This window comes from Lytechinus variegatus, chromosome 9, assembly GCF_018143015.1.
Source record: "Lytechinus variegatus isolate NC3 chromosome 9, Lvar_3.0, whole genome shotgun sequence".
Taxonomy (NCBI): domain Eukaryota; kingdom Metazoa; phylum Echinodermata; class Echinoidea; order Temnopleuroida; family Toxopneustidae; genus Lytechinus; species Lytechinus variegatus.
In genome coordinates, this window is record NC_054748.1 from 9,313,443 (window position 1) to 9,339,652 (window position 26,210).

The 26,210-nt window shown below is 37.6% G+C and overlaps 1 protein-coding gene across 2 annotated transcripts in view; it reads right to left on the minus strand.

Annotated features, from left to right (window-relative positions):
• LOC121421077 (mucin-4-like) overlaps positions 1-21,816 on the minus strand; it is a 40,952-nt gene extending 19,136 nt beyond the window's left edge. Inside the window, exons 1-17 of one of the 2 annotated variants that reach the window (XM_041615687.1) lie at positions 21,745-21,816; positions 18,736-18,912; positions 17,980-18,084; positions 17,164-17,340; positions 16,157-16,261; positions 15,379-15,558; positions 13,894-14,721; positions 13,034-13,156; positions 11,482-11,615; positions 9,886-10,062; positions 8,916-9,101; positions 7,334-7,558; positions 4,042-4,291; positions 2,715-2,927; positions 1,339-1,455; positions 817-1,022; positions 154-238 (exon numbers count right to left, since the gene is read on the minus strand). In XM_041615687.1, coding sequence (XP_041471621.1) covers positions 154-238; positions 817-1,022; positions 1,339-1,455; positions 2,715-2,927; positions 4,042-4,291; positions 7,334-7,558; positions 8,916-9,101; positions 9,886-10,062; positions 11,482-11,615; positions 13,034-13,156; positions 13,894-14,721; positions 15,379-15,558; positions 16,157-16,261; positions 17,164-17,340; positions 17,980-18,034 — 3,061 coding nt within the window. In that variant the 5' untranslated portion in view covers positions 18,035-18,084; positions 18,736-18,912; positions 21,745-21,816. The remainder of the gene's footprint in view (positions 1-153; positions 239-816; positions 1,023-1,338; positions 1,456-2,714; positions 2,928-4,041; positions 4,292-7,333; positions 7,559-8,915; positions 9,102-9,885; positions 10,063-11,481; positions 11,616-13,033; positions 13,157-13,893; positions 14,722-15,378; positions 15,559-16,156; positions 16,262-17,163; positions 17,341-17,979; positions 18,085-18,735; positions 18,913-21,744) is intronic. The other variant, XM_041615689.1, reaches the window with a different exon arrangement.
• Positions 21,817-26,210: the final 4,394 nt, after the last annotated feature.

Here is a 26,210-nt window from a genome sequence, read left to right on the forward strand (position 1 = left end):
ATCCGCCCGAAACACTTACTTATAAACACACACACACTTCATCCAATAACCACACAAAGACAAACACACACACTCCCTCCAATAAACACATGCATACAAATACACACGCACACACTCCCTTCAATAAACACACAAAGATCAACACACACTCACCTTCCAAAAAGGCCGTCATGTTAATGGAGGTCCTATTAACAAGAATGTTCATTTCGGTCCTGTTGTCATTCAGCTGAAATTCAACCTAAACGAATAAAGAAGAACGGACATTTTTAAGTGGTGTACCAGCTGAAATAAATGATTTCACTTCAAGTTTGCGATGAAAATATGATGAATAATTATAAAGAATAGTATAGGTTTTGCTCAGAAGTTGATTAAGAGACACGAACACCTATCACATTATTCCCCCGGCTGTAGCTGAGCCGCCATAATTAGGAATAGGCGCTAAAGTATTCAATGAATGATCCTACCGGATACCAATTTACCTAACCTGGGTTGGGTGTAGAACAATGTGGATAAATTTCTTGCCAAAGGAACGCCATGGCTGGGATTCGAACCCACGTCCCTCTGTTTCAAAGTCCGTAGACTAATCCACTGGCCACAACGCTCCACAATCAAATAGGATATTTGCAATTTCGCGTCAATCAGGTAAAAAAAATCTTCGGACGAAACTGCCTTTTCGGTTCGCTAATTCACAAGGACTTCCTAGCTGTTCATTGCCATTTGAGGGGTATTTTCAATATATTGTTCTTAAATCTTTCGCGCTTCGTTGAAGAGTCAATTCCTTATTACTGAAATTTAACAACTTGCAAAGCAACCTACCGTGGTGATACCTTGTGTTGCAGCGAAGCCAGTGAATACTGTTCCATGTTCCACAGGCTCGGTGCCGTTAAAAGCCTTGCCAGTTCTTGATTGTAAAACGAACGGATCTCCATGGTTGTAAGACATCAACCTGTATTCACCAAGACCATTAAAGGTGTACTTCTTACCATCGATGGTGTTGATGTGGGGATCGCCCCAGAACCATCCTGCAAGTATGCAAACCAAGAAAAAGCAAGATTTATAAGACTTTGGTCAGAATATAGTGATGGTGTATGACCCGAAAACCAACCAATCAAACAAACACCAAGTACAGTAAAAAAAAACAATCAACGGACGGACGGACCAACTAACCAATCTACGGACCACCCAACAATACCAATCATCTAACCAAGCAACCAAACAACCAACCAATCAACCAAAACACATGGAATGTGAGATTTTTTTATATTTTTTTTTATTTTTTCAAGGGGGGGGGGGGTTCAATGGCCCCAAGCTTTCCATTTGTAAGTCAGTAGTTCTTACCAAATCTTGGAGGTCTGTATCCCCAGCAGTGAGCCCTGGGACGAAGTCTCTCATAAAGGTAGCAGTATCTTCCTCCGGCTAGCCCGCAGCAATAAAAGCGGGGAAGGACGTCACGTTCTGCATAATATAGAAAGAAGGTTTGATAAACATAAATGCTGTGTGTTTGGATAAATTATGAGAATAAGAGTTTAATATTGCAGCTTTCATTCAAGAAACGCAACATCATTCTCTCAATAAATATCACATGTAAATAAATGGGGTATTTCAGATTAGTGTCATCATCACAGATTGACGTGTTATCATAAAAAGCAGTATCAGGAAATATCTATTCTGACATAGGGTAAATTATTCCTGACTGAAGTGTGAGATAGAATACACGATGTCAATGCATTGTGACGTCAAAACAGCATATATAATATTTGTATGTCAAAAATGGCGATATGATACGTCATACCATTTTTGCGCCTCATGCATATTTTTCAATGTTGAAATAATGCTAGCACTGACATTGTTTTTCTATAACGACATCCTCCTCGTTACTCTAATTTTCAGCCGGAATATGGCTACAAGTGTGTAGTACATTTTGCGATAAATTTCACATTTTCAAATGTTCACTTTTTACTAACCATAAATTACAATAGTCTTTGATGCCAACAACCCCTCTCTCTCTCTCTTTCCCCTTTCCTCTCCCATATCTCCTACCCCCACGACAACCTCTCTCCCCTTTTCAATACAATGTTATCTTGCAGTTGTATAGTAGGTAGCTTTAATCCTTAGCCATCACGCGGAATAACCTGATTTTAGCCTTACTGCGCATGATAAAGGATCAGAGCGCAGCCTATAGTGATTTTTTTGCATCATAGGCTGGATTATGCAACCTATAGAGCTTTCTAATGTTTGATTATAAAGCAGATATCATTTATGTGACACCTAGATAAATCCTTTTCATTTGATTGGTTGTTTGATAGCGATCATTCAGTCCATTTTACAATGACGTCATCAACCGTGCAATTTTTGATCCATACGATTTTGTCCATTGCACGCGCGTACCGCTGCAGGCAGTACAAGTGACTACACGTCAGGTGTTTGCAGCGTGCATGTTGTAGTACGCGACAATCAACTGACGGAGCATATTTTGCATCGAAAGTAATAAATGTTAGATGAAAAATAATATCTTTTTAGGTGTCATATAGCCAAATAATGAATGTTCTTTTCATTCGTGCGATAGACAGAATTCTTCTTTCGACGAAAGATGAAATGAATGATCCATTCAACTCGGCTACGCCTCTTTGAATGGATCGCTTCATCTTTCACCTCATGAAGTATTCTGTCCATTGCACTCCTAAACATTCATTATTTGTATACTATCTACTCACCGATCCAAGCATAATAGTAGTTCAGTGAATAATAGTAAAACGAGAAGAATCTTGCGTTGGACGGCATGACGGCTTGGTAATGACTGGACCTCCAGAGACTTCTATAACCCCTGATCAAAGACGAGGACCACCAGAAAAATGAATAATATGTACACCTATATCCTCCACCAAAGCGGGGCCATCGAGGTTGGTAACAGGAAGTCCCCCATCGATCTGTTGATATCAAAGGAAAAAATCACAATAATATGCTAAAAGCGCTCGTAGTTATCCTCATAATAAACATCCCTTACATATCTCTAACCCTTTAACTGTGTGGGCTATGATTCGCAACAGAACAACGAGGAAAGAAAAAACATATTTATTGATTCATTTGTTTTTCGAGGGGGTATGCTTTGCCCAGCTCTAATTCAGCGATACGCTGCTTAAATTGCAAAAGCGTTAGCTACGCCCTGTAAACAGAGTAAGTTTTAAGAGTAATGTCTGGCTCTTGCTAGATTCTAGGTATTTTTTTAATATCACGAATTTCCATGTTGTAGCAAGGGGGTTGTTGCACAAAGGTTTGTAGGTGTTACTAATTAAACTGTCGATTGCAGTCATAGAAGAGAGTTTCCACTTTAACGACTTACTGAGGGCAGATTCAAGAACATAGAAAACCTCTTGATGAATGCTCTTCATGTCAATGTATAACCAAGAAGAATTTGACAAAAATTAGTATAAATCCGGCTGCTCATATCAGGAATCCTCTTAACACTGCTTTTCTAAGTTCAGTACATACCTCGCACGATTTCACATTTTGTTTTAATAACATTATATTTCTAATTTATGATTTTCTATCTTGAATATATCTTTTTTTGTAAAGGCGTTATATATTTTTGTTGCCTTTATATGTATCATAATGCCCGCGATTGTCATTGTATTTTTCTTCATGTTATATTTTACCAGTATTCCCAGTGCATTGGTTGGGCAGAGAGACCATCAGGTCACAGTGATTAAGTTTGCTCTCCTCTTCCCTGGCCACCAACTGATGCACCGGGCAAACTGCTATCAAATATTGCACGTACCTGTATATTTTGTGTCATTTTATGAAATGATTGATATCGCTTTTGTAACCTTGGAAATGTTTGAAGTGCCGAATAAGTAATAAATAGAATGAATCAAAGAAGCGGTTTTGTCCTGGACTCTGAAAACTCTTGCAGTTTTTCGTCAGCTTCGAAACTTCGGAGGAAACTACTGTTCCGGGTCACCAATATTTTCGACAATATTTTTGCGAAAAGTCTCTAATGACTAGAGCAAGGATGGAGAAGGTGAGGAAGCCTTTTATACTCACCATAATAGTAGAGGGGAGGTCCGGTATTGTAACCGAATCTGTAATCGTAGTCGGGGCCATACCCGTAGTATGGGTAGTTGCAGCGGGTGAACCTTCGATCTATCCGGGCCTGCCATAGGGTGCAGGGGCATGGCTCTGCAAGCCACGCCCACGACCAATAAGACCGATCCCTATCATACCAGTCTTGACAGTATCGGCGTGCGTTTATATACCAGTCAGGGTTGTCGTCAAGACGGTAAATGTCTCTCCCCTGTGGAAAAAGAACACAGGTTTAGATATAGTCAAAGTTGTCATCAATATGGTAAATGTCTCTACCTGTGGTAAAAGAAAACATTGGTTTAGATATAGTCAAAGTTGTCATCAAGGTGGCAAATCTCTCTACCTTGTGGTAAAAGGACATGGGTTTAGATATAGTCAAGGTTGTCATCAAGATGGTAAATGTCTCTACCTGTGGTAAAAGGACATGGGTTTAGATATAGTCAAAGTTGTCATCAAGATGGTAAATGGCTCTATACCTGTGGTAAAAATGACATGGGTTTAGATATAGTCAAAGTTGTCATCAAGATGGTAAATGTCTCTACCATGTGGTAAATGTCTCTACCATGTGGTAAAAGGACATGGGTTTAGATATAGTCAAAGTTGTCATCAAGATGGTGAATGTCTCTACCTGTGGTAAAAGGACATGGGTTTAGATATAGTCAAAGTTGTCATCAAGATGGTAAATGTCTCTACCATGTGGTAAAAGGACATGGGTTTAGATATAGTCAAAGTTGTCATCAAGATGGTAAATGGCTCTATACCTGTGGTAAAAATGACATGGGTTTAGATATAGTCAAAGTTGTCATCAAGATGGTAAATGTCTCTACCATGTGGTAAAAGGACATGGGTTTAGATATAGTCAAAGTTGTCATCAAGATGGTAAATGTCTCTACCTGTGGTAAAAGGACATGGGTTTAGATATAGTCAAAGTTGTCATCAAGATGGTAAATGTCTCTACCTGTGGTAAAAGGACATGGGTTTAGATATAGTCAAGGTTGTCATCAAGATGGTAAATGTCTCTACCTGTGGTAAAAATGACATGGGTTTAGATATTGTCAAGGCTGTCATCAAGATGGTGAATGTCTCTACCTGTGGTAAAAGGACATGGGTTTAGATATAGTCAAAGTTGTCATCAAGATGGTAAATGTCTCTACCATGTGGTAAAAGGACAAGGGTTTAGATATAGTCAAAGTTGTCATCAAGATGGTTAATGTCTCTACCTTGTGGTAAAAGGACAGGGGTTTAGATATAGTCAAAGTTGTCATCAAGATGGTAAATGTCTCTACCATGTGGTAAAAGGACATGGGTTTAGATATAGTCAGGGCTGTCATCAAGGTGGTAAATGTCTATACCCTGTGGTAAAAGAACATGGGTTTAGATATAGTCAAAGTTGTCATCAATATGGTAAATGTCTATACCTGTAGTAAAAACAAAACCATGGGTTTAGATATAGTCAAGGTTGTCATCAAGACAGTAAATGTCTCTCCCCTGTGATAAAAGTATATGGGTTTAGATATAGTCAGGGCTGTCATCAAGGTGGTAAACGTCTATACCTTGTGGTAAAAGGACATGGTTTTAGATATAGTCAAGGTTGTCATCAAGATGGTAAATATCTCCACCATGTGGTAAAAGGACATGGGTTAGAAATAGTCAAGGTTGTCATTAAGATGGTAAATGGCTCTATACCTGTGGTAAAAATGACATGGGTTTAGATATAGTCAAAGTTGTCATCAAGATGGTAAATGTCTCTACTATGTGGTAAAAGGACATGGGTTTAGATATAGTCAAAGTTGTCATCAAGGTGGCAAATCTCTCTACCTTGTGGTAAAAGGACATGGGTTTAGATGTAGTCAAGGTTGTCATCAAGATGGTAAATGTCTCTACCTGTGGTAAAAGGACATGGGTTTAGATATAGTCAAGGTTGTCATCAAGATGGTAAATATCTCCACCATGTGGTAAAAGGACATGGGTTAGAAATAGTCAAGGTTGTCATTAAGATGGTAAATGGCTCTATACCTGTGGTAAAAATGACATGGGTTTAGATATAGTCAAGGTTGTCATCAAGACGGTAAATGTCTCTACTCTGTGGTAAAAGGACATGGGTTTAACCCTAAAAAGACTGGGGGGGGGGGCTGATTCAGCCCCCCCCTCGACATTTTCCACGATAAATCTGCCACGCGAATTTTTTTGACCGCGTCGCTCGCTGACTTTTTAATTTCAAGTCTCGCGCAACTTTTGAGACCAAAATTGTGACCCCAAAATTACGCAACATTTCGTAAGTGCATGCAGACCAAAAATTACTCAAAAACATGAATTTGTGTACAAATCCAATGCAAATAGTGTTCTTAGCCAAAATTCCTAAATGTATCATTATTTTTCCTTTTACTGCTTAAAATCAATTAATTTTATCTTGTTTATGGTCAAAATAAAGTCCCCGACAATTTCCATCGAAAAAACAATAAAAAACAAAAAGTCAAAAAACAAAGAAATACATAAGAAATTTAGAAAACAATAGAATACATAAGAAAATAAATGTGATTTTGAAATTTTTTAAAAATTAATTTGATCAGATGCCTATCTAGAGTATATGAAACAAAAATTAGCATTTCAGGGGCATTATTTATTTAATTAGAGCAAACTTATGATTTTACGCATAAATTAGCATAATTAATGAGACTGAGATTTTTTGCAGAATTTGATGTTATAGTTTTGTAGATAATGCCATGGGTAACGCGTGTGCCAATTTTCGTCGCGATCGCTCGATCAACGGCCGAGATCATAGGGGGGGGGGGCTGAATCAGCCCCCCCCCCAGTCTTCTTAGGCGTCGAAATAGCCCAGTCTATTTAGGGTTAAATATAGTCAGGGCTGTCATCAAGATGGTAAATGTCTCTCCCCAGTGGAAAAAGAACATGGGTTTAGATTTAGTTATCAGAAGTTCTTGTATTCAAATCCATAGGCGCTATCAAAGTCCAAGGTCGGTCAAACTAAGGGTGACCTACTAAGGTCACCCAAGAAAAAAGTTAACATTTATTGAAATTTAAATGAAATTATAATCCTTTCAAAGATAGACATTTATGGTTGAAACATCATGTATTTCTTCCACTTTAGAACTACCAAAGACAGACTTTTACGATTGGCAGGTGGTCATGCGACAGGTTTTACCATAAGGTCTCGAATAATGCACCGGACGGAGAGGATATCTATATCAACCTCCAGGATGCCCTCTACGTTTGTTGGTACACTGTTCCTTACCAGTAGACGGGTGTTGCCAGTTCTCAGATCGGGACGGTAGCTTTCGTCCCGTTCAGATCTGCTGTAGCCTTGGTATCTATTATATCGATTACTCTTGATGTTCCATCCTATTCTTGCCGGTACCGGCTTGGAGAATGAGTCCCAAAGGAAACTGCCTTCCTGGTACATGTTCAAGATACCACTTCTCCTGCCGTCAGTGAAGAGAACGGCTTGATAGGTATTCGTCTGTGGGAAGAAAGAACGTTTGAAAGAATTCCCGAGTTGCAACAGATCATCTGTTGTTTTACCATTTGCAGAATCTCGAAATCCCCCCCCCCATTAAGTATTCCATCACACTAACGCTTGTTTTGACTACCTACCGATTTTTACTCTTACTTTCAATAGAAACCATCCCCTTTTTAAAACAATTTGTAAGAATCCAGCCATATAGCACGGTAGGAGCAAAGATGCTAATACTTTGTAAGGTATTGGCCACGGTCCCTCGGGTAATAATCTGAAATGTTTACCAATGTCAAATTTGATGGCCAATTTTAATTGAATACGTATAAATCCATTTCCATTTCTAACTTGATATGTAATAATCTTGAATATAATTTTTGTACAGGGATACTTGAAATATGTTTTCTTATTTATACTTCAAAATGTACAAATAAACTGTAATTGTTGAAATGGAAATAAACGAAATGAAATTAAATTTGCATCAATGCCTCAAAAACATGAGATATATATATATATATATATATTTAAACATCTTAAAGTTTCACGTATTGGCTTCTCTAATACTATAGTAACAAAATATGCTGAAGATAAATGGTAATGCTTTCAAAGCCAATATAGTTTTTATTTCCTCGAATTTTCGACGGACCTCCGTCTTCTTCAGGAGTAAATACAATATATATATAAATATATATATTTATATATATATATATATATATATATATATTGCGTCTGGGTCAACGTATAAGGACACCAACTGCCGTGGTATCCTTAATTATCTGCCTGTTCTTATATGTGTTTTGGGGGAGTCATTACGACCTGGACAAAAATTTAGGAATTGAAGAGAATGATGGTACTCTAAACGATGCAATCCATAATGTGGACCACTGTGGTCTGATGGTTTAAACCAAACTGAAGCCGAGGGCCGTGGGTTCAAATCCCAATCACTGCGTAATTTCCTTCAGCTAGAAAAAAGATCCACAATATGTTGCACTATACCGCGGCGAGGTAAATGCATGGGCACCAGTAGGATTCAAATCCTTCAAAAGCTGTGAGCACCGGTACCGAAACTTAGTCGATAAAGGAGCATCAGGCCTACTCTACAAGGTAGACATGACTCTCACTCTCTAATCAGCGCCAATCCATTCATCATCCCCCTTCACCATGTTCACCAAGGTCCAGTACAATACTTGGTGAGGAGGGAAGATGAGTGGATTGGCGCTGACTAGAGATTGGGAGACATGTGCCCTCTATGTTGGCTTTGGGAAAGAGAGAACTTCCTCAAACCAAGGTCCAATCTGGCCAAGGTAGGTATGTGCGTAATCTATCTACTCTTAATAATCAATATAGTTCTTGTATAACTTACCTCCTCTCCTGGAATAGATCCTGGAGGTTGGACCCTATACCAAGTAATCTTCAAAAAGAAGTTGATCCCTTCAATAAACTGTTGAGAATTGATTCCTGATGGGAGTGAAAAGGCCTCATAAATTCTTTGTTTAAGTGCAGAGAGCTGGGACGCAGAGTTTCCATAAGACCTGTTAATGTCGTATACCTAAAGACAATCATGCAAAAAATTGTTTTTCCAATAATTGGTTTTCATTATTATTAAGCCTTATGTATTCAAAAAGATATATAACTCTTCGTATTTCTTGTATTTCTTATTATATTGTAAAATCGTTTGTGTTCTTATGATAATCGTGTATCAATAGTATTACTTCCAAATTATTTTTTACCGAAACGTTTCAAGGAACTTCGTTAAAACAATATTGTTTGGTAACATATTGGTCTTGTTTAAATAGTTTGTAATGATTCGAAATATCACATCTTTTGACTTGATTTAATTCTATTATCATAATTCACTAAATATAGAACAAAATATCAACACAATACAAGAAATACATTTGATTATAAAACAGAATACAAAAGATTGATGACAATGTCAATAAATAAAAGTGAAATATGACAAGCTCTGCATAAAAAGCAGAGCTTGTAAAGTCTGCAGCTTCCTTGAAATGATTATCAATTAGCAAACAATCAGATCGGACACAAACAACAAATAATACCACATAATGGATTCCTCGCATTCATGCAGTCACTTTTATAAGTTTATCGTTTATTTACCATTTCACTGGATTTTGTCAATTCTATTATGGACATATCCATCAGCGAAAAGTCTATATTGGTATGAAATTTCTCAGATAACATATGAGAAGTAGATTGACTGCTCGGGTGCACAAGTCCGTGTTTCTTTTGTCACGTGATCATCGGCCCCATGCCCCCCCCCCGCCCTCTGCTTCATGGGATGACCCCAAAATGAAATAAAATTAAAAAGTCACCTGATAGTAAATGCCTGGGCTACCGCGGTTGAGATCGACCGATGCACCGAAGACCGCAATGGCGGGGTCCCTGTAGAACTGGTCCCAGAAAGTAAACGTAGATGGGTGGATGTATTTCGTTAGATGATAGTAACGAGGATAGTAGTTTGAAAAGTGGATCATTCCTGTTGATGTAAACTGTAAAATGAAAGAGAACAAAGCATTGTACGTGTCAGTTGCGCCAGAGTTGGTGTCATAATGATGTGACCTTCATGAACTTGTGTACTCAAAATAAATTAAGATTAAAAAGAAGAATGGCAAATCGGTTGGCTCAGTGTTAGAGTGTCTGCCTCATGAACTGGGGGTCGTGGGTTCGCGGTCCCCAATCAAGTTATACAAAATAAGCACTAAGAAAATGCGACTTTGTGCATTCTTGTCGGGCACTCAAATCTGTTTGAAAGGAGAAGGGTAATATCATGTTATGCAGTTCATATGCTTCTACCATTGGTAAATAAGAATTATCATTATCTCCCAAAACATGAGAGAGCGAAGAGAATAAACAATGAAATTCGAACAGACCAGATTAAAAAAAAAGATATCACGTAATAACATAATCGTTCATGGACAATAAACGAGAAATTATCCTCCGATATTAGAAGACCATAAAGAAGCATCTTGTCAAACGTTCTTACCATACATAATGCTTCGACTGCATCATTTTCATAAAAGGGAATACAAGTATATAGCTTTTTATTATCATTTTGATTAAAAAAATAAAACATAATTTTCACTGTACGCGCGTATACCGCAAACAAAAATTACGTACTTGTGGAACCGATCATAGTATCAAACTCTGAATGCCACCCCCGCACACATCCCTATACATGGCACTCGGAAGGGGGGGGGGGTACCAAGGCTTCCCCCAGGTTTTTTTTCTAGGGGTACTATGATATTCATTCATTCACTTATTAATTTATGATATTCATAAAGGGTCGCACATATCGCCAATTTGGCGGTCTTCTATGTGGTCTTGTTAACAAAGAAAACAACAAATAATATCAATACTGAAAATAATAGGCAAGCAACGAACAATGTATAATATAGTAATAATATCTACGGGCACTTTGATAATTTGAATCAAATTTGTGAATTCAGAATTTAAAGTTAGACGTTGGAATTTAGAGCTTTTAATAACATTAACTTAGAACGGCAAAGAGATTACCAAATATCAAAGTGAAAGAATGATTACCAGTCAATCCTGATACCAATGATTTTCATTACCATTTTTTCAAATTCTGTATACATGTTACATTTTTTCACTTCATTTCGATTGTTCACAAGACCGCCGAAAATTGATACATTGAAAAGGTCTAATAATCAGAATTGCATATAATAAATAATTTCTGTAAAATATAAGTATGTTTATATATACTTGGAATATAGGCCCTACAGGCAGTAACCCCTCGAAATTGTACGCTTAAAATAGATTTAGAAATCTGACATTAAATCAGCCACATTTTGGAGCGAAAGCCCCCTTTTTTCTTTTTTTATTTCAAAACCAGCACCCCCTTTAAAATAAATATATCCAGGCCGCTGTCGCAGTATTGGAACACTCACCGTAATGTACGTATACAGCGTAGAGCGCCCAACAGGGAAACCTGTTTCAAGTCTGATCGTATAGTAACCAAGCATTCCGTATCGATAGTATCGCGTTTCATCGATACCAGGACCATAGGCAATGTAGATGCGTTCTAAACAGGGCAATGGATAAAACATCTAGATCATTATATTACACGTTAAAATATAATTTTCTGTTAAAATGGTAGAGCTATCATTTGACATCGAGATCTAAGGGGTGACACATTTTTCCAGTGTTAACGGTGGTTAAGTTGTTAAAGGTCAAGTCCACCCCATTAAAATGTAAATTTGAATAAATATAGAAAATTAAACTTGCTAGCATAATGCTAAAATTAAAAATCAGATGTAATATAAGAACCCTAAGGCATTTTAAATTTTTGCTTACTTTTCACAAAAAAGTGTTATGCACATCTCAGTGACATGCACATGAGACAGTGACTGTCTCATGTGCATGTCACTGAGATGTGCATAACACTTTTTTGTGATGTCCATCGATCACTCACTATTCCTTTTGTTTTTTATTGTTTGAATTATTTCACAATTCATATCATAGATTGCAAAAGAAATAGTGAGTGGATGACGTCATTTGCATACCAACCAGGATGTGCATATAACTGTTTTGTGAAATTAAGCAAACTTTCACATGTCATAAACTTACTTATTTTACATCCGATTATGATGGAATTTTCAGTGTTTTGCTCGTTGTATTTTATTAAAATCAACTTTTCGTTGTCTTGTCCTTCAAGTTGTTAAGTTGAAGGGAATGGATATTATCAGGGAGTTTTTCGCTCATTTGTATATGGAGGACTCAAGAATAGAAAAAAAATCTAGTGTTCAACGCTCGCCATGCCAAAGAACAACAAAACAAGTCCTTGATGAAAACGGGTGAATCGAAGCAATATTTTTTGTAGTTTATAATTCTGGATAAAAGATAAATTTTGAATTTTTCATCTGCTCTAAAAACCAGGACCAAACTGATTATCTGGTTGAACAATTTTCGACAAAGACCTCCCAGCTATTCTTTGTTATTTGCTGGACATCTTCAATAATTTTACTGCGTTTTTGAACCCTCCTTATGGCGCAGTGGTTGAAAAAGGACTCCGTCAAGATTTGACAAAATAAAGAAAAACGGAGTTGCATGGTCCTATTTGTCTGTGATATGCTGTATGATTGAATCCTCAAGAAAATTTCACCCGAAATAATTATTAAACGCTTCTTACAAATCTGAAAAATAAAGTGACTGGATCACCGTCCAATTTATTTCATACACGACATTTGCTAGATTAATATCCCCTGAATATCAAATGATAAATGATCCTTTTCAGTCAAAGACACCTTGAAAGTTTCTTCAAGATTTTTTTTCTTGGGTGTTTTTCATCCAATATTATCTGATGCCAGGATCTTGGATCCGAGGATGCAGACACGACAAGATCCAAGATCGCTCATTGAAGATGTCGATTGTCCAAACTCCAAATATATTATCTCGACATATGGGTGACACTTTTACGCTTCCATTATTGCTGATGCTTACCGTAACAGGTGAATCCGTCGCCTTCAAACCCACTTCGACATTCACATCTGTAACTTCCCGCCGTGTTTATACACAGTGCGTTGGTGTCGCAGTCATGTATCCCGGTTGAACACTCATCGAGGTCTGGAGTTGCAGGCATTTAGGATAATGTCAATGTAAAAAGAAGTTTGTTAAGTTTCATTATGATTACATGACATATAATACAACAAGTGTTCTTACCAGCATGGATATTAAAAAAGAATATGCGTCATGAAACACTAGTGTTTGATGCCCCAAATTATTTTTAATCTCAGAAAAGTATATAGTTCCTTAGTCAAGTTAGTGATATTTCCAATAGTTGCTCATTGCACTCGTATGTTATTGGGTCTATCTTGAAGAAGCTATATTAGCATTCATTTCCTTCAAACATAGAAGCGAATAAGCAGAAGTGTAGTATGAAAGCATACAGTGCTATCACTGACGAACAACACCAATAGGACTGGTACTAAGTCTTTTAAAATGTTGGGCAACATACTGTCCGTACAACATTTGGTTGAAAAATGTATCCAACTCTGGGTAGTTTTCAACCAATACTTCGTAGTTTTCACCCAAAGCACACATTATTGGTTTTTATACTACCCATAATTGGAAAAGTATGTAGACAGTATGTTGCCCAACAGTTTTAAGAAAGTATACGATTAGTCGCAGAAAATTATAAAATGTTTAAAAAATTTGCAACCCTTTTCATCATACGTGGGTTCATTGTCGGCCCGTGCTAAACACTTTCGCTATAAATTCTAACATTTTAATTTTCTGGACGGTATCCACCTGTCAGTAGGCGCACCCCCACCCCCGGTCATGGTAAATCCTGACCAACGTACCAGTGGTTGACAGTTCAGTTGTTGTGGCAGGTGTCGTGGTAGTCGTAGCAGTTCTTGCGGCAGGTGTCGTGGTGGTCGTATCAGTTGTTGTTTCTGAAACGGTGTCTCCTGTGGTCGCTGCCTCTGATGTTGTACTTCCCTCAGCAGTGGTCTCCTGCGAAACGTCTGTCGTGGATGAATCTGTTGTAGTATCATCTGTCGTGGATGAATCTGTTGTAGTATCATCTGTCGTAGCTGTGTTTTCTGGAGTTGTGCTTTGTTGGTCTGTGGTGCTCGTTGTTGTATTCTGTGGCGTTGAAGTTTCAGTTGCGTTATCTTGCTTTGTTGTTGTTGTTGAAGTGGTATTCTGTGGCGTTGAAGTTGCAGTTGCGTTATCTTGCGTTGTTGTTGTTGTTGTTGAAGTTGTATTCTGTGGCGTTGAAGTTGCAGTTGTGTTATCTTGCTTTGTTGTTGTTGTTGAAGTTGTATTCTGTGGCGTTGAAGTTGCAGTTGTGTTCACTTGCATTGTTGTTGTTGAAATTGTATTCTGTGGCGTTGAAGTTGCAGTTGTGTTCTCTTGCTTTGTTGTTGTTGTTGAAGTTGTATTCTGTGGCGTTGAAGTTGCAGTTGTGTTATCTTGCACTGTTGTTGTTGAAGTTGTATTCTGTGGCGTTGAAGTTGCAGTTGTGTTCTCTTGCATTATTGTTGATGAAGTTGCATTCTGTGGCGTTGAAGTTGCAGTTATGTTCTCTTGCACGGCGTCTGAGGTGGTTGCATTCTGCTCCATGTAAGTTGCGGTTGTTACCTCTGCCATTGGAGTTGTGGCAGTTGCGTTCTGTTGCTCTTCAGCTGTGGATAATGCAAAAAAGATGTTGTGATTAAATGTGCATTGATAGGTTCGATGTCAACAATGCAGGATGAAAAAAGTCACCCTTAGGTTTTGACATTATCTAATAGGGAACCCTCTATCTCCCCTCAACGTTTTAAAGGCAAGGACAAGTCCAAAGGTAGTAGCCTAAGTCCAGTAAGACAAGAAGTGTCAATCTAACTTTCAGAGTTCTTTGAGGGGTCTTTCTGAGCTATTCCACAGATCTGAAAATTTTCAGTGATCCTGGAGACTGCTGTAAGACCTTGCCAATTTTTGGTCTTTCGAAGGTCCCTCAAAGGTCTCCCCTCTGTGGAATGGGGACCTTAAGGACTGGTGATCCTTTCTTGCTGTCAATTGATACATACTATAGATTCTCATTAGTGTTGTCTGTGTTGACGTAGTTCCTTTGCAAGGATCACCAGTCGTTCGTATCTTGGACCTACTACTCTGACAGAGTAGTAGGTCCATGTTCGTATAAAGTTGCCCGTACATTTTTATGAAACACCCATCGGGTTTGTGTATTATATATATATATGTGTATGTATTATTGTGTGTATTCCTAGTATACATGTATGTCTTTGTCTTAACATCATTCTCTCTCACTTCTTCAGCTCGATTCAAGAATACCAGGATCTTACCGAAACACGTAGCGTTATGAGGTGCAGGGGAGAAGGTACCATTATCACAAGTGAGTTCTGTAGTAATGCCCGAGTCAGAAGTGTAGCCCGGGTCACAAGCAACAACGACAGTGGCATCGTGTTCGACGGTAACATCCATTGTCTGATCTGAATTGGGTACCGCTTCAAGAGCACAATTTGCTGCATGGATAGAAAAAGGGGGAAAATCAGGGTAAAAATGTGGGCCATCAAGTCGTGTAAATTTATATCCACGATGCAGGCTTTTACACATGAAGAGGAATGGAATTCGGAGATGATTATCCGCAATGCCTAGGTCTCTCTCTATTATTAACTCAAAATTATGACGTCACAGAGCCTCTTTTTTTCAACGCTTTTTAATACCGAGGCGCTTGTTCCATTAGACCCAAAATCTGGCCGTGTAAATACTTAATTGGGATGGTGAAATCAATGGACCAGGCCAATAGACACTTATTTTAATAGGGCCTTTTAGGAATTCATTGACCAGACCTTGGCCTACATGTACCATAAACCAATTAATATTGAAATTGGTATGTAGGGGTCTTTCGTCCAACCCTATACCGAAATCATAAAAATGCTGAAATAAACGCACAAAAGGTAAATTAATGAAATCTTAGTATGGTGCTATATACATATTTGTTGAAGTTTGGAGAAAACCTAAGATATTCCATTTGAATAATTAATTGATAAATAATTTGTATTTAAATGTGCGACAAATATGTTGAAGCCATCATAACCAGAAGGAATGATGATAACTTACCATATTCGCAGTTTAAGCCTGTGAAGTCAGATGTACAGTTGCAGGTTGATGCATTGGTGTTACAGGTTCCTCCATTCAAGCAATTACTGTCCACAGTACAGATAGCTTTAAAACATACAAGATATACTCAGTCATTTTAACTTTTTCACTTGGAACAAATTGCAACGGAATTTCGTTAAGGTCCATAGAAGACCATGCTAAAAGTCTGCAAAAATCAGAATAGGTGAAATTGGTCTAAATTGCTTAAACATAATGCTTAGTATTGGTCATATTAGCTCATTTAGTTTACGTAGCAGACGACGCTGGTGTATTCTATGTACTCGGACCCGATTGCAAATCAGATAATTTCCCGACTCGATACTATTATAAATATTGGCTCAAATTAAAATGTATAGCTATATTGTAGCTATATTATGAATATCAGCAAACAAAGATATATCCTACAAGGACATTGTAACTATTAACATTAAATGCATAAATTCGATTCTGTTTGGACTGTATTGTTTAAGGGTCTATGAGTTTGATCGTGAATAAAACCAAATCAAACAAAAATTTATGGAAGTAGTTGTTAGAAAACTACGTGTCCTTTCATTTAGACAAATTTTGGTGGATTAAACAGGCGAAATTAATAATTATGGAAGGTATGAAATGGAATATATTCTGATTCCTAAATGAAAGTAATTAATTCGTAATTTAGTCGTAAAGTCACCCGTATGTACAGCGGGTAAAGCCTTATGAAACACCTACCAGGTGGGTGTTTCATAAAGCTGTTTGTAAGTTAAAAGCGACTTTAAGAACGACTGGTGATCCTTTCTTGTGGTAAATGGTATATTCATTTGCGATGGTTAAGTGCATAATAAAGGTTCGCCAGTCGTTCTTAAAGTCACTCTTAACTTACGAATAGCTTAATGAAACGGCACCGGGTGTGTGTTATCATTCGAATGTGTGAATGTGCATCATTTCCCCCACATTTTAGCTTTATTGATTCAAGAATGACAGGATCTTACCGGAGCATGTAGGAGGTGAAGGGGAGAAGGTACCATTATCACAAGTGAGTTCTGTAGTAATAATGCCCGACCCAGAAGTGTAGCCCGAGTCACAAGCAACAACGGCAGTGGCATCGTGCTCGACGGTAGCATTTATCGTCTGATTTGAATTAGGTACCGCTTCAAGAGCACAGTTTTCTGTATGGGTAGAAAATGAGTAAAAGGAGGGATGAAATGTGAGCCATCAAGTCATGTAAATTTATCTCGACGATGCAGGAAGATATATTGGGTTTTTGGAGGTGATTTGTGCAACGCCTATTGTCCTATCTACGTCTATAAATATACCGAAATGATGATGCCACAAAGCTTCCTTTTAATTTATTTCAACTGTCTTTTTTTACCATGTCTGGTGGAGTATGTTGTGAAGATCAGCCATGCACAAACCCAGATTTGGAGGTGATTGTTCCATTAGACCCAAGATCTGGTCGTGGAATTACTGAATTGGGTCTTTGAAATCAATATCGTAAACCGGACCAATAGACACTAAGTTCTGTATTGCCTTTCAAGTATTCATTGACCAGGCTACCATAATCCAATAAGTATTGAAATCGGTGTGTAGAGGTCTTTCGTGACGCCCTCAGCTATCGAAATCATGAAAATGCTGAAATGCATAAAAAGTAAATTGATGACGTCTTATTCGGTACTCTTTACATGTTTCAGTTTGGAGAAACCGGAAATATTCCATCTAAATAATTGATTGAGTAGTAATTTGTATTTAGATGGGCGACAAATAATTTACTAAATGCTATCAAACCAGAAGGAATGATGATAACGTACCAGTCTCGCAGTTTAAGCCTGTGAAGTCTGATGTACAATTGCAGGTCAATTCCATGGCATTACATGTTCCTCCATTCAAGCAATTACTGTCCACAGTACAGATAGCTATAAAATATACAAGATATAAAATGGCATAGATTCTGATTCCTCCAGGGAGATTACTGTCAAATTAAGTTTCGTTATAGCACCTATACATCAAAAATTTGGGGTGGCATTTTGAAATTAAACCAAGGTTTAATCTTAATCTAAACTGGAACTCTAACAAAAGGAATGTTGGGCTCCAATATTTCTCCTATATTCAGGTTAATCATAACTTTTCAATTAATTCATTAACATTCATTAACTTCATGTATTAAAATACGAAAGAAAATGATTGGACATGTCATCATCAGCCCGCCTAATGAATGTTTATGAAGACATGTTTTACCAGAATATGATGTATATCTTTAAAATTCAATAAATAGATCGGATATCAAAATAACGAAGTTATTGAATTTCGAATTTATTTGTTAATAAATTCAAAATTAAATAACTTCGTTATTTTGATTTCGATCATATTTTCAGCATTTTGCTCTATCTATTAAAATAAAACTATATTCAGCACCGGCGGAGCATCCCTTTAAGTCGTAGTTGCCCATACAGCTATATGAAACATCCATCTGGTGTGTGTAATAATTAAATTGTGTGTATTATTCTGTATGTCTTAACATCATTCTCTCCGCATTTTAGCTTAATTCAAGAGTGGCAGGATCTTACCGGAACATGTAGGAGGTGAAGGAGAGAAGGTACCATTATCACAAGTGAGTTCTGTAGTAGTAATGCCCGAGTCAGAAGTGTAGCCCGAGTCACAAGCTACAACGACTGTTGCATCGTGTTCGACGGTAACATTCGTTGTCTGATTTGAATTGGGTACCGCTTCAAGATTACAATTTGCTGCATGGATAGAAAAGGAGTAAAATCAGGGTAAAAATTATTCCATCAAGTCATGTAAATTTAGCTGGACGATGCAGTCTTGTGTACATGAAGAGGGGCTTGGAGATAATTCCATTTGTTCTCTCTCTCTCACTTTATTTAACCCGGAAAGATGACGTTACAGAGACCCTGTTCAACGTTCTTTTATACCGAGGTACTTGTTTCATTAGATCAAAAATCTAGCTGTGTAAATGATAAATACTTGATTTGGATGGTAAAATCAATGTCGTGAAGCAGACCAATAGACGCTGCTTTACTAAAACCCGGCTCACACTATGCGAACCGATGCGACTTGATTTTTTTTTAATCGCACTTTGTATTAAATATAAAAAAAAATAAAGAAGTAAAATTATATTATATTAAGTTTGGCATGATGTTTATAGGAATACTAAAATCATATTTTTAGTTTGCGACAAGCCCTGTGGTCGGAGTGAAGTCCAAATCGGCTTCATGTCGCAGCCGATGATGACGTCATTACGATTTGGAATTGAATGTTTTTTTATTCATTCAGCTCAGGGAGGCTCGATCTGCACTGAATTTCGGTTTCAGTAGCCCTACTATTATCGTGAACTCTGATCCGTAAGATTTTATTAGTTAGAATGTCCGTATCAAATGTTGTCAAAATTTCTTCGAAAGTCGCATCGCAGCGAATGGCATACTAGTAGTGTGAGCCGAACATATTCAATGACATATATTCTGTTTCTCCATGAAAGTAGTCAATTCGTTAAGTCGTAAGGTCCAGGGGCCGCGGAAGGGGGGGGGGGCTTCAGCCCCCGCACTTTTTCCCAAACCGTGTTAAAAAACATAAAAATTGCCATCTGATAAGGATTTTTGCAAGGTCAGCCCCCCGCCCTTTCAAAACCGTTCCGCGGCACCTGAAGTCGCCCGCCGTACGTACAGTTTTATGACACACCTATCGGGTGTGTGTAATTATTCGTGTGTGTGTATTATGTGTATGCATGTACATCATTCCCTCCAGATTGTAGCTTAAAGGGATGGTCCTGGCTGGAAATATTCATATCTCAATAAATAAGGTAAAATCCCCAGAGTAAAATTCACAGAGTAAAATGCTGAAAATTTCATCAAAATCGGATAACAAATAATTTAGTCATTGAATTTCAAAGTTTAGCAAAATTTTTAGAAAATATAGTTATATGCACATCGTCAGGAATATTCACTAGGAGGGTTAACAATATCACATACCCACTTTCGCTTTTCTTATGTTTCATTTCTTCCCGGGGGGGGGGGGGCCACTTCCATTCACGAGTGGATACCATGCGCGACCATTGGGTCTCGAAAAGCACCCTAAACACGTAATTTCCATATTCTGAAAATGCACCCCTTAACAAGTACTGGCGTGTCAAACCCTACCCTTAACAAATATTGGAAACAAATCGATACTCTTGGCAAATGTTCCCTGAAATTAACCCCTAAACAAGTACAGGAATGTTTTATTGTTACGGGTCCTTTGGTTGTCGGCTTTACCTTATTTGGCTTAGTACGACCCCACCTTCTACACCTAGCGCAAATAGGACTCTAAACACGTAGTGTTGGGGCAAAAAGGACATCCTTTATAAAACATTTTAATTTTGTTTTATCATCCCCGCAAATTCGATCCTAAACACGTAATTTTCCTAGCGAAATAGATACCCTTTTTTCATTATTTTTGTGTTTTTGACACCCTTTTCACGTTACGTACGTAACGTGCCCTATCGTGAAAAGGACATATCCTTTTTACGTGTTTTTTTGGTCGCGCATGGTATCCACTCGTCAATGTAAGTGGCCCCCCTGGGATTTTTTCATACACGATCCGTGTAAATGATGTGTCTCCATTATGATGAAACAAGTTGCGGCAATAAATAACTAATGCAATCAATCAGTTGCCGATCTGATCGTTTTAGTTCTTGGTAGAAAAAATGAATAACTCTTACTTCATATAATAAAATACATAAGAACAACTGGGGATATGACATCATCGGCCAATCTAATGAATATTCATAAAGACACGCCTAGAACTGCTTCCCCGGAATACTGCAAATCCTTAAACATGTTAAAGGTCAAGTCCACCTCAGAAAAATGTTGATTTGAATCAATAGAGAAAAATCAGATAAGCACAATGCTGAAAATTTCATCAAAATCGGATGTAAAATAAGAAAGTTATGACATTTCAAGGTTTCACTTATTTTCAACAAAATAGTACGAGCCAGTTACATCCAAATGAGAGAGTCGATGATGTCAACTCACTATTTCTTTTCTTTTTATTGTTTGAATTATACCATATTTCAATTTTTACGAATTTGACGATTAGGACCTCCTTCCCTGAAGCAAAAAATGTTAAAATAATGGAATTCCATGTGATCAGGGAGGAATGAAACTTCATTTCACATGACAATGACGAGAAAATAAAAATATTTCATATTTCATATAATAAAATACAAAAGAAATAGTGAGTGAGTGATGTCATCAACTCTCTCATTTGGATGTAACTGGCTCGTTCATATAACTATTTTGTTGAAAATAAGCGAAACTTTAAAATGCAATAACTTTCTTATTTTAAATCCGATTTTTATGAAATTTTCAGTGTTATGCTTGTTGAATTTTTCTCTTTTTATTCAAATCAAGTTTTTGTTGGGGTGGACTTGTCCTTTAAAATTCAATAACTTCGTTATTTGTTATCCAATTTTGATCAAATTTTCAGCATTTTGCTTTGTAAATTCCATCCTATTTATTGAGATATTAATGTCTCCAGCCTGGACCATCCATTTAATTGATTCAAGAATGGCAGGATCTTACCGGAACATGTAGGAGGTGAAGGGGAGAAGTTCCCATTATTACAAGTGAGTTCTGTAGTAGTAATGCCCGAGTCAGAAGTGTAGCCCGAGTCAGAAGTGTAGCCCGAGTCACAAGCTACAACGACTGTTGCATCGTGTTCGACGGTAACATTCGTTGTCTGATTTGAATTGGGTACCGCTTCAAGATTACAATTTGCTGCATGGATAGAAAAGGAGTAAAATCAGGGTAAAAATTATTCCATCAAGTCATGTAAATTTAGCTGGACGATGCAGTCTTGTGTACATGAAGAGGGGCTTGGAGATAATTCCATTTGTTCTCTCTCTCTCACTTTATTTAACCCGGAAAGATGACGTTACAGAGACCCTGTTCAACGTTCTTTTATACCGAGGTACTTGTTTCATTAGATCAAAAATCTAGCTGTGTAAATAATAAATACTTGATTTGGATGGTAAAATCAATGTCGTGAAGCAGACCAATAGACGCTGCTTTACTAAAACCCGGCTCACACTATGCGAACCGATGCGACTTGATTTTTTTTTAATCGCACTTTGTATTAAATATAAAAAAAAATAAAGAAGTAAAATTATATTATATTAAGTTTGGCATGATGTTTATAGGAATACTAAAATCATATTTTTAGTTTGCGACAAGCCCTGTGGTCGGAGTGAAGTCCAAATCGGCTTCATGTCGCAGCCGATGATGACGTCATTACGATTTGGAATTGAATGTTTTTTTATTCATTCAGCTCAGGGAGGCTCGATCTGCACTGAATTTCGGTTTCAGTAGCCCTACTATTATCGTGAACTCTGATCCGTAAGATTTTATTAGTTAGAATGTCCGTATCAAATGTTGTCAAAATTTCTTCGAAAGTCGCATCGCAGCGAATGGCATACTAGTAGTGTGAGCCGAACATATTCAATGACATATATTCTGTTTCTCCATGAAAGTAGTCAATTCGTTAAGTCGTAAGGTCCAGGGGCCGCGGAAGGGGGGGGGGGGGGCTTCAGCCCCCGCACTTTTTCCCAAACCGTGTTAAAAAACATAAAAATTGCCATCTGATAAGGATTTTTGCAAGGTCAGCCCCCCGCCCTTTCAAAACCGTTCCGCGGCACCTGAAGTCGCCCGCCGTACGTACAGTTTTATGACACACCTATCGGGTGTGTGTAATTATTCGTGTGTGTGTATTATGTGTATGCATGTACATCATTCCCTCCAGATTGTAGCTTAAAGGGATGGTCCTGGCTGGAAATATTCATATCTCAATAAATAAGGTAAAATCCCCAGAGTAAAATTCACAGAGTAAAATGCTGAAAATTTCATCAAAATCGGATAACAAATAATTTAGTCATTGAATTTCAAAGTTTAGCAAAATTTTTAGAAAATATAGTTATATGCACATCGTCAGGAATATTCACTAGGAGGGTTAACAATATCACATACCCACTTTCGCTTTTCTTATGTTTCATTTCTTCCCGGGGGGGGGGGGCCACTTCCATTCACGAGTGGATACCATGCGCGACCATTGGGTCTCGAAAAGCACCCTAAACACGTAATTTCCATATTCTGAAAATGCACCCCTTAACAAGTACTGGCGTGTCAAACCCTACCCTTAACAAATATTGGAAACAAATCGATACTCTTGGCAAATGTTCCCTGAAATTAACCCCTAAACAAGTACAGGAATGTTTTATTGTTACGGGTCCTTTGGTTGTCGGCTTTACCTTATTTGGCTTAGTACGACCCCACCTTCTACACCTAGCGCAAATAGGACTCTAAACACGTAGTGTTGGGGCAAAAAGGACATCCTTTATAAAACATTTTAATTTTGTTTTATCATCCCCGCAAATTCGATCCTAAACACGTAATTTTCCTAGCGAAATAGATACCCTTTTTTCATTATTTTTGTGTTTTTGACACCCTTTTCACGTTACGTACGTAACGTGCCCTATCGTGAAAAGGACATATCCTTTTTACGTGTTTTTTTGGTCGCGCATGGTATCCACTCGTCAATGTAAGTGGCCCCCCTGGGATTTTTTCATACACGATCCGTGTAAATGATGTGTCTCCATTATGATGAAACAAGTTGCGGCAATAAATAACTAATGCAATCAATCAGTTGCCGATCTGATCGTTTTAGTTCTTGGTAGAAAAAATGAATAACTCTTACTTCATATAATAAAATACATAAGAACAACTGGGGATATGACATCATCGGCCAATCTAATGAATATTCATAAAGACACGCCTAGAACTGCTTCCCCGGAATACTGCAAATCCTTAAACATGTTAAAGGTCAAGTCCACCTCAGAAAAATGTTGATTTGAATCAATAGAGAAAAATCAGATAAGCACAATGCTGAAAATTTCATCAAAATCGGATGTAAAATAAGAAAGTTATGACATTTCAAGGTTTCACTTATTTTCAACAAAATAGTACGAGCCAGTTACATCCAAATGAGAGAGTCGATGATGTCAACTCACTATTTCTTTTCTTTTTATTGTTTGAATTATACCATATTTCAATTTTTACGAATTTGACGATTAGGACCTCCTTCCCTGAAGCAAAAAATGTTAAAATAATGGAATTCCATGTGATCAGGGAGGAATGAAACTTCATTTCACATGACAATGACGAGAAAATAAAAATATTTCATATTTCATATAATAAAATACAAAAGAAATAGTGAGTGAGTGATGTCATCAACTCTCTCATTTGGATGTAACTGGCTCGTTCATATAACTATTTTGTTGAAAATAAGCGAAACTTTAAAATGCAATAACTTTCTTATTTTAAATCCGATTTTTATGAAATTTTCAGTGTTATGCTTGTTGAATTTTTCTCTTTTTATTCAAATCAAGTTTTTGTTGGGGTGGACTTGTCCTTTAAAATTCAATAACTTCGTTATTGGTTATCCAATTTTGATCACATTTTCAGCATTTTGCTTTGTAAATTCCATCCTATTTATTGAGATATTAATGTCTCCAGCCTGGACCATCCATGTAATTGATTCAAGAATGGCAGGATCTTACCGGAACATGTAGGAGGTGAAGGGGAGAAGGTACCATTATCACAAGTGAGTTCTGTAGTAGTAATGCCCGAGTCAGAAGTGTAGCCCGAGTCAGAAGTGTAGCCCGAGTCACAAGCTACAACGACTGTTGCATCGTGTTCGACGGTAACATTCGTTGTCTGATTTGAATTGGGTACCGCTTCAAGATTACAATTTGCTGCATGGATAGAAAAGGAGTAAAATCAGGGTAAAAATTATTCCATCAAGTCATGTAAATTTAGCTGGACGATGCAGTCTTGTGTACATGAAGAGGGGCTTGGAGATAATTCCATTTGTTCTCTCTCTCTCACTTTATTTAACCCGGAAAGATGACGTTACAGAGACCCTGTTCAACGTTCTTTTATACCGAGGTACTTGTTTCATTAGATCAAAAATCTAGCTGTGTAAATAATAAATACTTGATTTGGATGGTAAAATCAATGTCGTGAAGCAGACCAATAGACGCTGCTTTACTAAAACCCGGCTCACACTATGCGAACCGATGCGACTTGATTTTTTTTTAATCGCACTTTGTATTAAATATAAAAAAAAATAAAGAAGTAAAATTATATTATATTAAGTTTGGCATGATGTTTATAGGAATACTAAAATCATATTTTTAGTTTGCGACAAGCCCTGTGGTCGGAGTGAAGTCCAAATCGGCTTCATGTCGCAGCCGATGATGACGTCATTACGATTTGGAATTGAATGTTTTTTTATTCATTCAGCTCAGGGAGGCTCGATCTGCACTGAATTTCGGTTTCAGTAGCCCTACTATTATCGTGAACTCTGATCCGTAAGATTTTATTAGTTAGAATGTCCGTATCAAATGTTGTCAAAATTTCTTCGAAAGTCGCATCGCAGCGAATGGCATACTAGTAGTGTGAGCCGAACATATTCAATGACATATATTCTGTTTCTCCATGAAAGTAGTCAATTCGTTAAGTCGTAAGGTCCAGGGGCCGCGGAAGGGGGGGGGGGGCTTCAGCCCCCGCACTTTTTCCCAAACCGTGTTAAAAAACATAAAAATTGCCATCTGATAAGGATTTTTGCAAGGTCAGCCCCCCGCCCTTTCAAAACCGTTCCGCGGCACCTGAAGTCGCCCGCCGTACGTACAGTTTTATGACACACCTATCGGGTGTGTGTAATTATTCGTGTGTGTGTATTATGTGTATGCATGTACATCATTCCCTCCAGATTGTAGCTTAAAGGGATGGTCCTGGCTGGAAATATTCATATCTCAATAAATAAGGTAAAATCCCCAGAGTAAAATTCACAGAGTAAAATGCTGAAAATTTCATCAAAATCGGATAACAAATAATTTAGTCATTGAATTTCAAAGTTTAGCAAAATTTTTAGAAAATATAGTTATATGCACATCGTCAGGAATATTCACTAGGAGGGTTAACAATATCACATA